At 39.1% G+C, this 14,065-nt stretch overlaps 1 protein-coding gene across 2 annotated transcripts in view; it reads right to left on the bottom strand.

Moving 5' to 3' along the window:
* The window catches only part of kcnn1a (potassium intermediate/small conductance calcium-activated channel, subfamily N, member 1a), a 92,206-nt gene extending 78,468 nt beyond the window's left edge, over window positions 1-13,738 (bottom strand). For both annotated transcript variants that reach the window (XM_044132983.1, XM_044132984.1), the window contains exon 1: window positions 12,144-13,738. In XM_044132983.1, the coding sequence (XP_043988918.1) occupies window positions 12,144-13,421 (1,278 nt within the window). In that variant the 5' untranslated portion in view covers window positions 13,422-13,738. The remainder of the gene's footprint in view (window positions 1-12,143) is intronic.
* Window positions 13,739-14,065: the final 327 nt, after the last annotated feature.

Raw genomic sequence — 14,065 nt, 5'->3', positions numbered from 1 at the left:
CCGAGTGAGTAAAAAAAAAGAAAAAACTTATTACACAATCTAAAAGATAACATGGTGTCAGAACACTTATTGAATTATATATCGTGCTCCATGGGATCGCATGTCCACGGAGCGGTCAGGGTGTCCACTGGGACCAATGGCCGCTGATAGAGCAGACAGAATTCACCTGCAGGTTCCTGATCTGGATCAAAGAGTGAAAAAGAAGCTGATGTGGGATAATGGATCAAGTTTACTTTAACACCGTATAGCTGGCAGGGTGAGCAGGCGGACCGCATGCAATCAGAATGGAATGCTGGAAGCAGCCAAGAAGGTAAGATAGGGTTTGGGGGACGACAGCCCAGGGCAGCTCAAAATTATTCATATTGCTGGAGATTTAGATGAAAACTTATTTCACTCTGATATTAAATGAGAATGGCATCTATCAAAAGATTATAAATCAAAGTGAAAGGAGTATCATATGTTTTTAATTATTCTAGGCTGTTTTTTTGCTGTTATTGTTATATTTTGTATTTTATTAAAAATGTTGTGTTGGAAATTATTTTCGCCCTTAATTTTGAACCTAATTCTGTCAAAGGTATGAATTATTTTGGGCTCAACTGTTGCCTGCTCTTTTTCATGTGAATGTTGCTGTGATGTCTATGAAACAGACACAGAGCTGGACAAACATGTTCATGGAAGCGCAACATATTTAACTGAACAATAAAAATGTCCTATTTCAGAAAGGTGAAACATGACAGATATTGCTCTAACAAATATAAAAAATGTTGTCTGTAGATTTTCCTCAACTTTTTCATGCACTGAAAGGGGTAGTATTGCATATCTTCTAGGAACATTTTAAAGCACAATTAAGTAACTATGCTAAATTTAGTTGTTATAAAAATGGTACAGATAAATAATCAAATTTGACTTAAAAGAAATTTGACTTGAAATTGGCCTCTGTCTCTTTAAGAAGCTCCTGCTCTGTCTGGCATTCTGCCTTCAGTATAACATCACAACAATGCTCCTCCATGATGCAACCGTTTACAACTGTTCTTAGGAGCATTGAATCAAGAAGTTGTTCCTGATGAGTTCAGAAGATGCACAGTTGCACCACACTGCAAAAACACTAAAGCTGGGCGTGCTGTGGTGGCGTAGGGGATAGCACGACCCACATTTGGAGGCCTTCAGTCCTCAACGCAGCGGTCGCAGGTTCGATCCCGGACCCAGCCGACGTTTGTCGCATGTCTTCCCCCCTTCCTGTCAGCCTACTTCCAAATAAGGGACACTAGAACCCACAAAAGACCCCCTGGTGGGGGGAAAAAAAGTAAAAACACTAGATTTAATGTTTTTAAAACTTTTTTTAGTAGTAATTTTGGTCTAGTTTCTGGTGCAAATATCTTATTACACTTGGAATAAGATAAACTAACTTAAAAGTAACTTTTCAGCAAAATATGCACACTTGTTCCATTGACAGATCATTTTACTTATGGGAAAAATGCCTTCCTATAAATGAAATAATCTGCCAATGGAACAAGTACTTCTTCATTAGTATTAAGGAATTATTTATTTAAAACAAGCTTCTAAAGCTATCTACAAAGTTACTTTTATGTTAGTTCTGTCTTATCTCAAGTGTACTAAGATATTTGCACTAGAAACTAGGCCAAAACTACTTGGTAAGATTTTGTTTTTGTTGTGCAGGTGTTTGCTAATTGCTAATGCTGCTAGTCTGTAGGAGCAGAGAGAGACGGTGGGAGGAGTGATGCTCTGTGAGGCGGGAGCTCAGCTGCAATCTGCAGTTCCAAGGAGGAGTTTTGTGGAAGTAGACAGAGTTTTGTTTAGAAGCGTGATTAGGCATGCTCAAAATGATTACCGTGTGATATAAAGCTCATGGTATAAAGCTTTATATCCTCTATTAATCCTTTAACAATGTTTTTACCAGTGTTTTACTGAGAACCAGCTCCTTTAATAAGCTCTGCAGATGCACAATATTAAATAAATCTCAAAACATCCATCCTACGTAATATCGCCCCTTTAAATTATCTCCAGTTCTCAGAATCTGACCAAGTGATTAACGGTCAAGGGTATATGCAAACTGGACTAAACTATATAATTATTTGTGATTTTTCTATTTCGACCACATTCCCCCAAAATAAGTGAGATGAGAATGAATCTAGTACTCTTTATAACCTAGAGTGCCCTCTGTGAGGAGGGACCCCAGCCATGGCAGTAAGTGTGAAGTATTAGAGTACTTACACAGCATACCACAAAGGCAGTAGTAATGTTCCTAAGGTAGGTACAATATCTGACTAACTGCCATCTATTCAGGGACTATTGCTATTGAGTTTCGAGGTGTGCAGTGGGATAATGTAATGTTATACACTAGGTCAGACTTGTTCGGTCACAGGTGCTTTGTTTAAGAGATTTCAAAAGGGAGGGGTGAGCAGAGGCTGCCTGATTAAAGGCAAGTCAATGAGATGTTATCATGATGCTGGAAAATATTCATCAATAGGTAGTATGTATTACCCTATCAGTATGCTTAGCACAACACAGCTGAGGAAAAGGCAGAATGTGTTTCTGAAGCATTTTCTACTTTCTGATTCTGGTTTTAAAATTAAAATAGGATTATGTAATGTCTGTTTGACAATAAATAGTCCTATTTACTGTCCCAATTCTACGCTGAAGAGCTGTAAAGCAAAGGCAATAATTATAATACAAACATCACTGTGCCAGTGTGATTCTCATCAGCAGTGTAGAAAGTTTATGTTTGTCCTCCTGCTGATTCTGAGAATTTCGCAGTTATGATTAGCACCCTGCTGTGCAGACATCTCTGGGTGCAGACAGCTTTTCATTTAAGTTGCTTAGTTTGAAAAGATAAGAAATCTTTCTATATGAAGTTCAGAAACAGCATCACAACTGTTCAACACTAAAGAGATTTCACAAATTTGAACACTGTCTGAATTATATTTGAATCCTTAAAACTACTGAGTGTTTCAAATGAGGTCATAACTTAACCATCCTTTATCTTTACAAACAAGTTCTTTCTGTTTTATTATACATGATCATTTCATCTCACCAAAGATACCTTGTTTGCATTTACACTCTGAAAGATGTTGGAAAATCAATGATCCAATTTTTCCCTGATCAGTAAAGGCACCAAAGCTAAATGCTATAAGACAACAATTTTTATTGTGGAAATTCTTACTACAGGTAAAAAAAAAACAAAAAAACTCAATGTTATCTATTTTTAGTGTCAGTGAAGTGTTAAAAAGGAAGTCAGAGAAAATCATTTACTACAGGATGCCAGGTTGTTCCATCACATTGGTGGCCCTGGTCACACTTTAGCAGATAACAAAAAGGTTCAAAGTAAAAATGGTTCTATTTGATCATCTTAAGGTTTCAGTCACTGTCATAGAACATACTGGATTTAGGTATAATGACAACGTTATATAAGTCTGAGTTAAAGTAAGGAACAAATACAGAAAAACTAATGTTTCAAATTACTAATGCTAGCTTCAGTATTCATGGAAGCTAATATCAGATGGTCAAGCTAATGCTCATCAGATACATTTATGTCAGCAGATTTGAAATAATATTTTGAATAGTAATTATTATTCCTCTTAAACACCATGTGCATCAGCATGTCAAAACTTCACAAAAACTAGAGATCGGAATGAAGTCTTCCTCTGAAATCCCATACAATTAACAGACTGAGAGGAAAATTTGAAAACAGAATCTAATGGCATGTGTGATTTTAAAATTAGAGGTGCACCAATCAATCTGCCAGAAATCATCATCATCATGTCCAATACTGAAAACTGACTGGAACATTCACTATTTTCAGTGTATCAAATCAACAGCCTGTACTGTGATACAAATTTCCTTAGCTTATTAAAAACCAGAGGAAGTTAGCAAAATATAATTTGATGCTTAGAGGCAAAAGATCTAAAAATTATTTCTTTATTATGTTATTTTATGATTTAGAACTAGAACCTCTACTGAAGAAACTACAGCTCTGTTTTTTTCTGTTATATCCAATAGTCCCTAAAAAAACTGAAATTTTAATCAGCACGTCAGACCTAAAAAAAAATAAAAAGAAACTGGACAATTATGCCAGCTGAGGATCGACTGAGCAGTGAATCTCTAATTAAAATGTTGGCTTAAGACATTGTCACATGCATATTTCCACTATGAGTATCTCGATGTACTATTATTTTATATCTACAAATTTAAAATAACAGAAAACAGATAAATTAAGCTGTGTTTTCAACATCCATTTATTTACACTCAATGTTTTATATTGCAACAGGTAGAAAGCAGCTTCAGAATACGGCTTTTATTCCCCCAAATCCAGGAGCAGTATCAGGGTGTTCGCATGGGCCTCTGCAAACAGCTGCAGTTAACAAGCTGTCCAGTGGTCTTATTTAGATGACGCACCCTCATCAGGGCCACCTGGTTGTTTCCTTCCCTCTTGTAATATGATATAAAATCTTCACTTTGACTGTACCAGGAGAAAATGTCAAGTGAGAGAAAGTAAAACCCAGTCAGTGGAAAATCAGAAAGAAAGTTTGTTGATAAAAAATGAGCATCGTTACGTCTGCTTCCATCGGTAATTAGCCATGTTTCACCAACCAGATCACTCAGAGAAGATAAACAGTGGCTCTCTAAAAATAATGTCACTTGGCTCTGATGATTCATCAATAATCGACTGCAGCAAGACTGAGCATACAGATATGTAATAAACATGTAGTACCTTCATGGTGTCAACTCTATCTCAAATGTAGTTTTCATTTTGCTTAAATCTAACATTAATTCACTAATTATTTCCAATTACAATTGAAAAGATGAGGCCTTTAAAGTTGTAGGAAAACATTGCAAGGTGATTATTGAATATTAAAGTTTTGATATCAGTCATAATTAACCCAAATTTTTCTCATTTTTCTCTATGTCCGATGACCAGGACATACTCAGAACACTCGGTGTCCTCCTTTGGAATTTCAGCCTCCAGCATCTACATCATGCTGGTCATCAAGGACTGGGAAAGTCCATCTGAATGACCCAATAGTTCATTTACATGAAGTGAAGCAATCCACAGCACTTGGAATCTAACACCTTTCCCAGTACATCATCAAAGCAGTGCTTTTCCATGCAATATGCCGCACACTGATATAGTAATGTTAACTGTAATTCAAATGATTGTTTACTAAATATCTCATTCCATTTTGGTCAGGGATGTTTTTGTCATTTTAATGTCTCTTTCGTTTATTTTAATTTCTAATACAGAATTCCCACACAGCATAGATACATTTGGAAAAGTATGGAATTAGATTATTTTCCTGGTGGAGAAAAAATTTCCAGAATGATTCCCAAAGGTTGTCCCCATAGAGTTTTAATTATCAATCTCCCCATCATGTGTCCATCCATCTATCCATCCATCCAAATCACAAATGTAAAGATCTTGAACTTAACTTGTTAATATCATTAAAAACTTGGCACTTGACTTGGACTTTCGCACCAATATCTCATGACCTCATTGAGCTGTTTGACTTGAAAATTCATGATGTTTTACATGAAACAGAAAGAATGTCACAGTGGAGCTGTAACCTGGCACAATACAACAGAGCTATGTATATTTGATCCACTTATTGCTGCAACATTTTTTTCCTCTTTTTTTCTATGATAACTGCAAAGAAGCCCACAGTGGTGGAGAGGTCATCCCTGTCAGCGCTAACATAGAGAGCTACACTTGGAACATCACCCGAGTCACCCAAACAGAGCATCTTATGCAGAAAATGTAAAGGCCATCTATAGTAGTTTCTCAAATGCAGACAGAAGCAACTAATGAAGGACCGATGCTTTTACTGCCAGCCTGGAGTCGGTGTCATGAGTGCTGTCAGTGGTCGCATTGACATTATTGCCAGAGCTGCTACAAGTACACAGGTGTTGTGCTGGGTGATAGACTCAGAGCAAAATGCTTTATGATAGAGAGCACCCTGAAGTCATAATGGAAATGTCCCTATAAAAATTCAATAAAATCCCCACTTCTCTCCATCATGTCACACAGGTGGGTTACCAGCAGAAAACACCTTTTTAACAAGACAAATTATTTCCATTACATAGATTTCCTGTTTAAACCTATAGATATTCAGAGGATCCAACATATTTCACAAAGTGTCACTTAAGTTTATTAAATCAGTTGAGGTTAACTGTATTAACTCCCAGCCTTCTTATAGTTTTACATCTTAAATCCAGGTTTAACACAACAGATAAAGAATTGGCATAATTTTTTTTCCTCTTTCTGGCACAAATTATAACTTGATCAAAATCAAATAAATCTGGGGAATTGATACCTGCAGGCTAAACAACTAACTTTCCACAGTTAAACATGCACAATGATTGATAAGCCAAAGCAAAAATAGAAACCAATGAATAGTTAATGTTGGCTTTTCCTTTTGTTTTTCTTTTCTGGTTTTGAACTCCATGTTTACAGTAGTAACAATAAAAGTGATGAGAAGACAGTATTCACAACTTCTTTTCAGTCTTCTTCAGGTAACTGTACGGCTGTGACTGAAGGTGACTACAGTCACCGCCCCACAAGCACAATCTTGTAAAACATATTCGGCTTTTTCAGGACAGCAGCTACATAGAGAAGTGGGATTTGTGTCGCTAAACTGATCACAACTGCATTTAATCATACTTTTAAATTTATTAACATTTACTGATGCTCTGAGGGAGTAAACTGTGAAGTAAATAGTAAAAATAATTTTGATAATTATATGTATAGTTTTAGAATGAAATCTAGTTATTTTGAATATGGATCAATTTGCCCATTATTTGTTTTGCATTTGTAACTAGCCGTTTAACTGCCATTCAATTCACAACAGGTCACATGCAGCCTGAGGTCAAACTTGTCCAAGACTTCATAATCAAAGTTTGAGTTAGTACTTTCCTTACTTTTTCTTTACCTGATACTTGGGGGTTAAGCACTTATTGTGACTGGCCCCCACCTCTGGTTGGAACCTTCCTGTCACTCAGTCATTTGCCTGAAATGTTCTTGCTGAGTTTGGAACAAACCCCATTTCTATTCAAGCTAACTCCAAAGCCCTATGAAAATGGTTAATATCAAATTTGACAGCCATCATAATGAAAAAGGATATCAAGAGATTAACTGTTTTTTTATTTTTTGTACACATAAGACCTAGCAAAAATGCCGGTTTTAAATTATAAACAACCCCAAACTAAAGGCTTTCAAAGGCTTTTGTTTAACAAAAAGGCTTTCGAAGGTTAAAATGTAATTCCCAAATGTTTGGCTATTTGAATTTGCTACTTCCAGTCCTAAAATATCACATCTGCACCTTCACTGGTTGCGCATCAAAGGCCCCGTCCCTGGAATCTTACCACCCTGGATAGAGCACCTGAAGGATGATGCAGATCTTTAGTCATGTATTATTTTCCTGTTTCTGAACGACACAGCAGTTCATTTGTCTCGGACGCTTCTTATGCCCTCTAACTGTGCTCAAATTGTTTAAGGACATAACTTTTATTCCCGTATTAGCTCTTGAGAATCAGGTTTCAGGAGACTCATTGTAATTCTTGTCATTGTTAGTTAAATTAAAGGCAGCAGCTACATAACTGAGATTGGTGTTTTTTATTGGCAGGGTTGTTGTAGTCCTAACGTGTCTAGAGATATGTTCCAAGCTAGAACCACCAGGCTGCTAATGCTCAAATGCTACACTGCTGTATAGATCAGACACTTAACAATTCTGCACTTTTATTTACTTTATCTGTTATTTGTGTTTTCAATTAAAGGGGCAGTATTACGTAAACTCAACTTTTTTGAGCTTCACATCATAATATAATGTTATTTCCTCATTAAAAACATGTGTTGCCTTGATTCTTTGATGAATCTTTAAGAAATCCTTTAGACTCCCATGGAAACCATTAGCTGTGCGAATAAAAGGGTGGACTTAGCCCTGCCTTCCAGACCCAGCTCCTCCTCTAAGCGTGGAAACTGAGGCAGTTTCCAAGCCTCAGAGCTTCCAACTCAAAGAGCAGTCCCAATTTTTAAAATCTAAAAACTGAGTTTCACCCTTTGAATTCAACAACTTTTACAAATGAACTTTTAGATGATTTTCTAATTGACTGACATGCATCTAAAATGTTAAAAATATTTGACAGTAGCTGCCATTTTGAATAGCGCTGTACAGAGAGCACATATTTTCCACAACAGAAGTTTCTTGCATGAAACAAAGCAAATATTTTTTGATATCTTTGGCAAGAACTGATGTTTCAACTGGTGTGAGCTGTTTTGTGATGACTTAATTAAGGTGGAGCTTCAGAAAGATCAGGAGTTTTTAAAGAGACAGAAGCCCAATTTCAATGTATTAATATGCAAAGTCAAATTTCTTTAAAGTCACATTTGATATTTACAGGATTTTTATAACTGAAGGTAACATAGATACCGGATTGTGCTATAAAATGGCACTATTTGCCAGGAAAATATATAAGATTGCCCCTTTAACATCAATCTGTTCTAATTAAGACATGCTGTCTCACCTTCATATGTGGATTAGAACTTGTCACAATAAGTCAGCTACATTTCCTGGAGTAACTTTTTGTGAAGAAAAAAAAATTACTTGTAGGTTTAGTTTTACTGCACTCCACTTTTTACTTTTACTTGAGTAAAATTACTGTGAAAATATCACTACTCCTACTTGATCAAAATTAATGGATACCCTATGCTGTGAGTAACTTCACTAAGTGAAGTACAAGCCTGTTTTAATCAAAATTGCATGAGACACAGACACACACCTACAGTTTCAGTTGAAGTGAGATATCTCGTTTTGTACACAAGCTTTGTGCTAATGTTATTTTGTATCTACTGAGCTTTTGTGCAACTTGGAGATCAATATATACTGTTATTGGATTCATTACATGTGTATGTGCGTGCGCGTGGGTGCGTGTGCAGGGGTGTGTGTGCGTGTGTGTGAGGGTGTGGGCGTGCGAGTGTGTTTTATATGTTTACATAGAAAAAAAATATTTAGGAAAGTGTTTTTCTTGCCTAAATTTGTTATGTTTCCACTCTAGTGTTTAAAGTAGCAAATTTTGCGCAAAACTTTATATTTTTGTCTGATGACATCATTTTTAAGTATTAAACAGTTAGATTTTTCATTAAATATTTTTTAACTTGAAGAATTTCTTAGATGGCTACTTTTTAATGTTGCTCATACTTTATTACAATTTTTGGCTACTCTACCCAACGCTGGTCATTTTGTTCTAAGCCAATTAGGATACTGATGGTTCATTTCAATAAATTCAATTGTCACCTAAAAGTGAATATTTTTTAGGAATTCAATACAAAGTAATGTAGCTCATAATATAGGTTTGCTACACACTTAGTGATATATTCTAAGCATGTCTTTCTGGTCATTTTAATCAAGTTTAAACAATCTAAAAATTCAGTTTCTAGACAAACTTTGAGCAGACCAGTAAAGGGGACTTTAACAAAGGCTAAGAAGTGAAAATAAATAGATTTAAATCTAAATAAACTACTCTTCTGATAGGTGCAGTTGTTTAGAAGGAAAAGGACTTATTATTAATAATAAACCTAAAAACCTTTTTTTCAGGTAACTTTTGAAAATGTATTTCTCCCCTTATATATTTCACCTGAATGTTCCAGATTTGGACAGATTTGAATGTTAGATGAGAGCTTGAGTAGGAACAGTATCAGTTTCTGATCTAATTGAGTAGAGAAGCTTATCCAAACCAACCTGGCCCTGTGTAAAATAGTACTTTCTTTCTAAACCTAATACCTGCTTGTGCCACCCTTGGTGCTACAGCTGCTACTAAGGATTTGCAATCCTTGCTAGATTTTCACATTGCTGTGGAAGAATTTTAACTCACTCTTCTTTGCAGAAGGGTTTCTGAGCATTTAGATTAATCCACATCTTCAGATTCAAGTCTAAATTATAACAAAGTCGCTCCAAAGATTGATGGTCAGAAATTCTCCTCTGAAGCACCAAAGCAACCCCAGACGATCCACCATGTTGAACTACCGGGATGATATCCTTTTTTAAAAGGTTAGATCTCAGAGGATTTACAATTTCCAAAAATTACGCTGTTGTGTCACCAGTTCACAGAATATACACCCAAAACTCTAAAGGATCATCAAGATGTGTTTTGGTAAACGTTCTGCATTCTTTTTAGTCAGTATTAGTAGCTTTAGTTGGAGCTCTGGGTTCTTTAGTGATCTCCTGGATCAGTCGTGACTCTACGAGTGATCTTGGTGGGCTGACCGCTCCTGGGAAGTCCTACCACTATACCAGGTTCCAGCCTACATGTTTCATTTCTGCATAATGGCTCCTGCTGTGGTTTGCAGGAGCCCCAAAGGGCTCCTGGTCCTGGAAATCTGTTCTGGAAATGTACATTTCATACATTTTTAAATTAACCAACTCAGTCGCACATTCACTTAAGATTGGTTTCTACTTTTTTTTATAACTACATGGTGTGTATGCTGAAATTTTGCTCTTACTGTACAGTATTTTTATTCTTTATTCTGCTTTCATGCATTTTATATTCTATCTTTGTTCCAATCTATTTGCTTTAATTGCCTGTCACTTTGCTGTTATTGTAATAATTCTATTCTATTCTATTCTGAACCTTTAAATAGGCACAATGTGTTGTTTTATTTTGGTTTTTGTTGTTTTTCATGCAGTCATAAAGTTTCTATTTAAGTAATTTCTTGATTCTGCAGGTCTGGTGAATCAGATATGGGTTAAAATAATTTCTCAAAGAAATAAGACTAATTAATTAACAATGAAGGAAAAGACTTTCACGTGGGGCAAGGCCAAATTGGATAGCTCTCTTTACTCTTAACAAAAGCATGATTTGACTTTTTTATTAATATGACTTGACTCTTTATGCAATTTGAATACTGTATAAGAGTTTGATATTTCTTGCCAGTCATCTCAGAAAGTAAAATGTATATCATCACACATAGAACCTTTGTTTCTTTACACACACGCATATATTATTATTGTTATTATGGTCATATTTGTATTATTATTTAATACCAGATGGAGTACCTTATCATCAAATTAGCAATTTCCCTTTGGGATCAACAAAGTACATTCTATATATATATATATATATATATATATATATATATATATATATATATATATATATATATATATATATATATATATATATATATATATATATATATATATATGAACTTGTTTTCTTTGCATTATTTGAGGTCTGAAAGTGCTGCATCTTTTTCGTTATTTTAACCATTTCTCATTTTCTGCAAATAAATACTAATCTTTTGCGTGGAATTTCAGAGACATGTTGTCAGTAGCTCATAGAATAAAAGGAACAATATTTATTTTACTCTAACATATACCTATGAAATGTAAAATCAGAGAAACTGATCATTTCACATTGGTCTCTTATTCAACATCTTTACTCAGGTCATCCTTATCTGATATTAAATAATTTGGTGATTAGAAACATGCAAGTATATTACAACAGAAATATGAAATACGCACAGGGCACTTTTTCCCATAAATGAAAGTGTATCAAGACTTTTGACCACAATATTCAGTACGCAGAACATTCTGTATATCCAACGTCAGTGGAATAAGTTGGCCATGCTCTGCTGCAGGTACAGGCCTGTGTCGGTTTACCTAGCCTCTGTGTGTTGTGTCGGGAAGGCAGAACGGGAGCATCCTCCGCTCTGGTCCCCCTCTGTTCAGCGGGAGCAACAAACGCGCTGTAATTCGGCTGCCGGGGAGCTTCATTAGGCTCCTGTCAGCGGGCCCCCCAAAACAAGTCTGCAACACGGAACAGGTGTGTGCGCGCGACACAGCGCCATTGCTCTTTTGTGTGCGCTCGCGTGCTCGCCTAACCAAATGAAACAAAATACCACACAACATGCTGGGTCACGTGTGAAATACTTACATCAGTGTGTTTCTGTCGACGCTGAAAATAATGTGAAGCCCATCGCATAAACGCACGCACGCACGCACGCCGCTCACTGTACCCAGAATATATTGTGCTCTATCAAAATCAGATGACAGGCGTGGTCATTAAATGAAAAGCCAACAGCAGTTTGTTTGTTGCCAGGATCGGTTAATTAGCTGATGGGAGCGGAGGGTCTGTACCTTATGGAGGTCGATGCGGATCCTGTCCTCTCCTTTATGCGGGCTCTCGGGCCACAGGTGATAGCTGGAGCCGTAGTTGGGGCTGTCTTTGCTGCTGTGGCTGCCAGAAGCAGACGAGTTCTCCGCGTATGCGTGCGGTGTTGCAGGGGGGGTTACGCGGCTGTGTGACTGCGCCTGACCGCCCTCCGCGGCGATCCGTCCACACTTATTGCGTTCTCTATCACAGTGCTGCTGCTGCGAAGGCTGGGGACGGAGCCCCGGCGCGCCTTGCTGCTGCTGCTGATGCTGCAGCCGCTGCTGCTGCCGATGCTGCAGCAGCTGCTGCCGCTCCTGCTGTTGCAGCAGAGGAGCCCGGTGAGTTCTACATAGCTCTCCGGAGCCGCTTGCGCAGTAGTTGACGGGCAGGCTGCTTCCCACCAGTAGCTGCTGCTGCGCTCGCAATTGTGGGATCTGTTGCTGCTGCAGATCCTGAATCTGACACTCGAACGCTTTCTTAGCCTCGTTTGACTCGCGTGCATCTAAAGAGTGCCCTTTTTGTGAGTTTGCACGGCTTCCTTCAGGGGAGGGGTCCCTCTGTTGGAGTCCTAAATGACAGTGCTGCTGCTGCTGTGGCTGCAACAACTGCCTGTGGTCTTGGTGCCCTCCTGCTCCTCCTCCTCCCCTGCAGCGTTCCACGGTGTTCGCCTGTTGGTAATTATTGGCGCTCCTTCGGAAATGATCCCCCCTTCCAGATCTTCGGGAAAAGAGCAGAGAGGAGGAGGAAGATATTGGTGGCGGCGGCAGAAGTGGTGGGAAAGGCGGGGAGGGCTGCGGGGGGAGAGAGTCTACAGGATGGGATTGATTTGGAGGAAGGCTCGCTTCTTGTTCCGAGAAACTGCAGTGGCAGCTTGGAAAAGCAGCCTCCCTCTCTGACTGCAGCGGCGGCGGTTGCTGCGAGCCGTCCGGGGCCCAGGGAATGGGATCCTGCCGCAGGTGCACCGGCTTACCGGCGCTGTGTTCGCCGCCTCGCTGTGAAGGTCGCCGGCTGCTGTCGCAGCTCGCCAGCGGCAGCGGGTCGCCGCTGTGAACCGGTCTCCGAGGGGGCTGGCTCACACACGGGAGCTCCTGGAGGCTCTGGCGCTGAGCGGCGGTGGTTGGAGTGCGGACTCTGTGGTGAGAAGAGGGCGGGGGCGGCAGACTAAAAACGGGCGCGACTTGCTCTCGGCTCTGCTCGTTGTTCCCTCGCTCTTCGTCTGGTGTGTGGTGCTGATGGACCGCTCCCGCGTTCCGATGCCGCATCCCCTTATCCGCCTCGTCGCGCTGTGGGTGCTCCTTTGCCGTGCAGAGCTCCGAAACCCATTCATTGCGATCAGTCCCAGCAGAGTAGGACCGACTAGTACCATTGGTAGGTTTGACCAGGACCTGCCTTAAGACGTCACCGTATAGCCACAACACCGCCTTCGACTCAATATCGGTCCAATGCGTGCCATGCGCACAGGTTGCAGGGATCGATCACTCCGGTGGGGTGCTCCCACAATAGGCAATGTGAGGTGCTAAAAAGTGGTTCACGCCTGCTTTCACGGTCAGTCTGCTGCGGATCTCCACTTTTTCCACCCAGTGTCAGAAATTCTTTCCGCCGCTGTGTCACCTGTCTGATTCTAACACGACACTTTGCTCCAATGTAGAGGCGATTTCATTTCTATTTGCGATGACATCATATGTCACCAAAGTGTGAGCTGTTGAGAAAATAGTGAACGTTCTCGTGCAAATCCAATTTCCATTTATTGGTGAATGAGGGTATGAATCAAATCACCAGGGTAAGCCAGGACGTCAGGGTCTGGTCCTGGCACATTCCTGTAAGAGTACCACATTAAACAGCTGCTTCAGTCTGACCAGGCGATGACCAGCCAGTCAGAAAGAGAAGCTAGTAGATATCTGATTTA

The sequence above is a fragment of the Gambusia affinis genome, linkage group LG12 (genome assembly GCF_019740435.1).
Source record: "Gambusia affinis linkage group LG12, SWU_Gaff_1.0, whole genome shotgun sequence".
In the NCBI taxonomy this organism is placed as follows: Eukaryota; Metazoa; Chordata; class Actinopteri; order Cyprinodontiformes; family Poeciliidae; genus Gambusia; species Gambusia affinis.
This window is presented reverse-complemented; position numbering and strand designations above follow the sequence as displayed.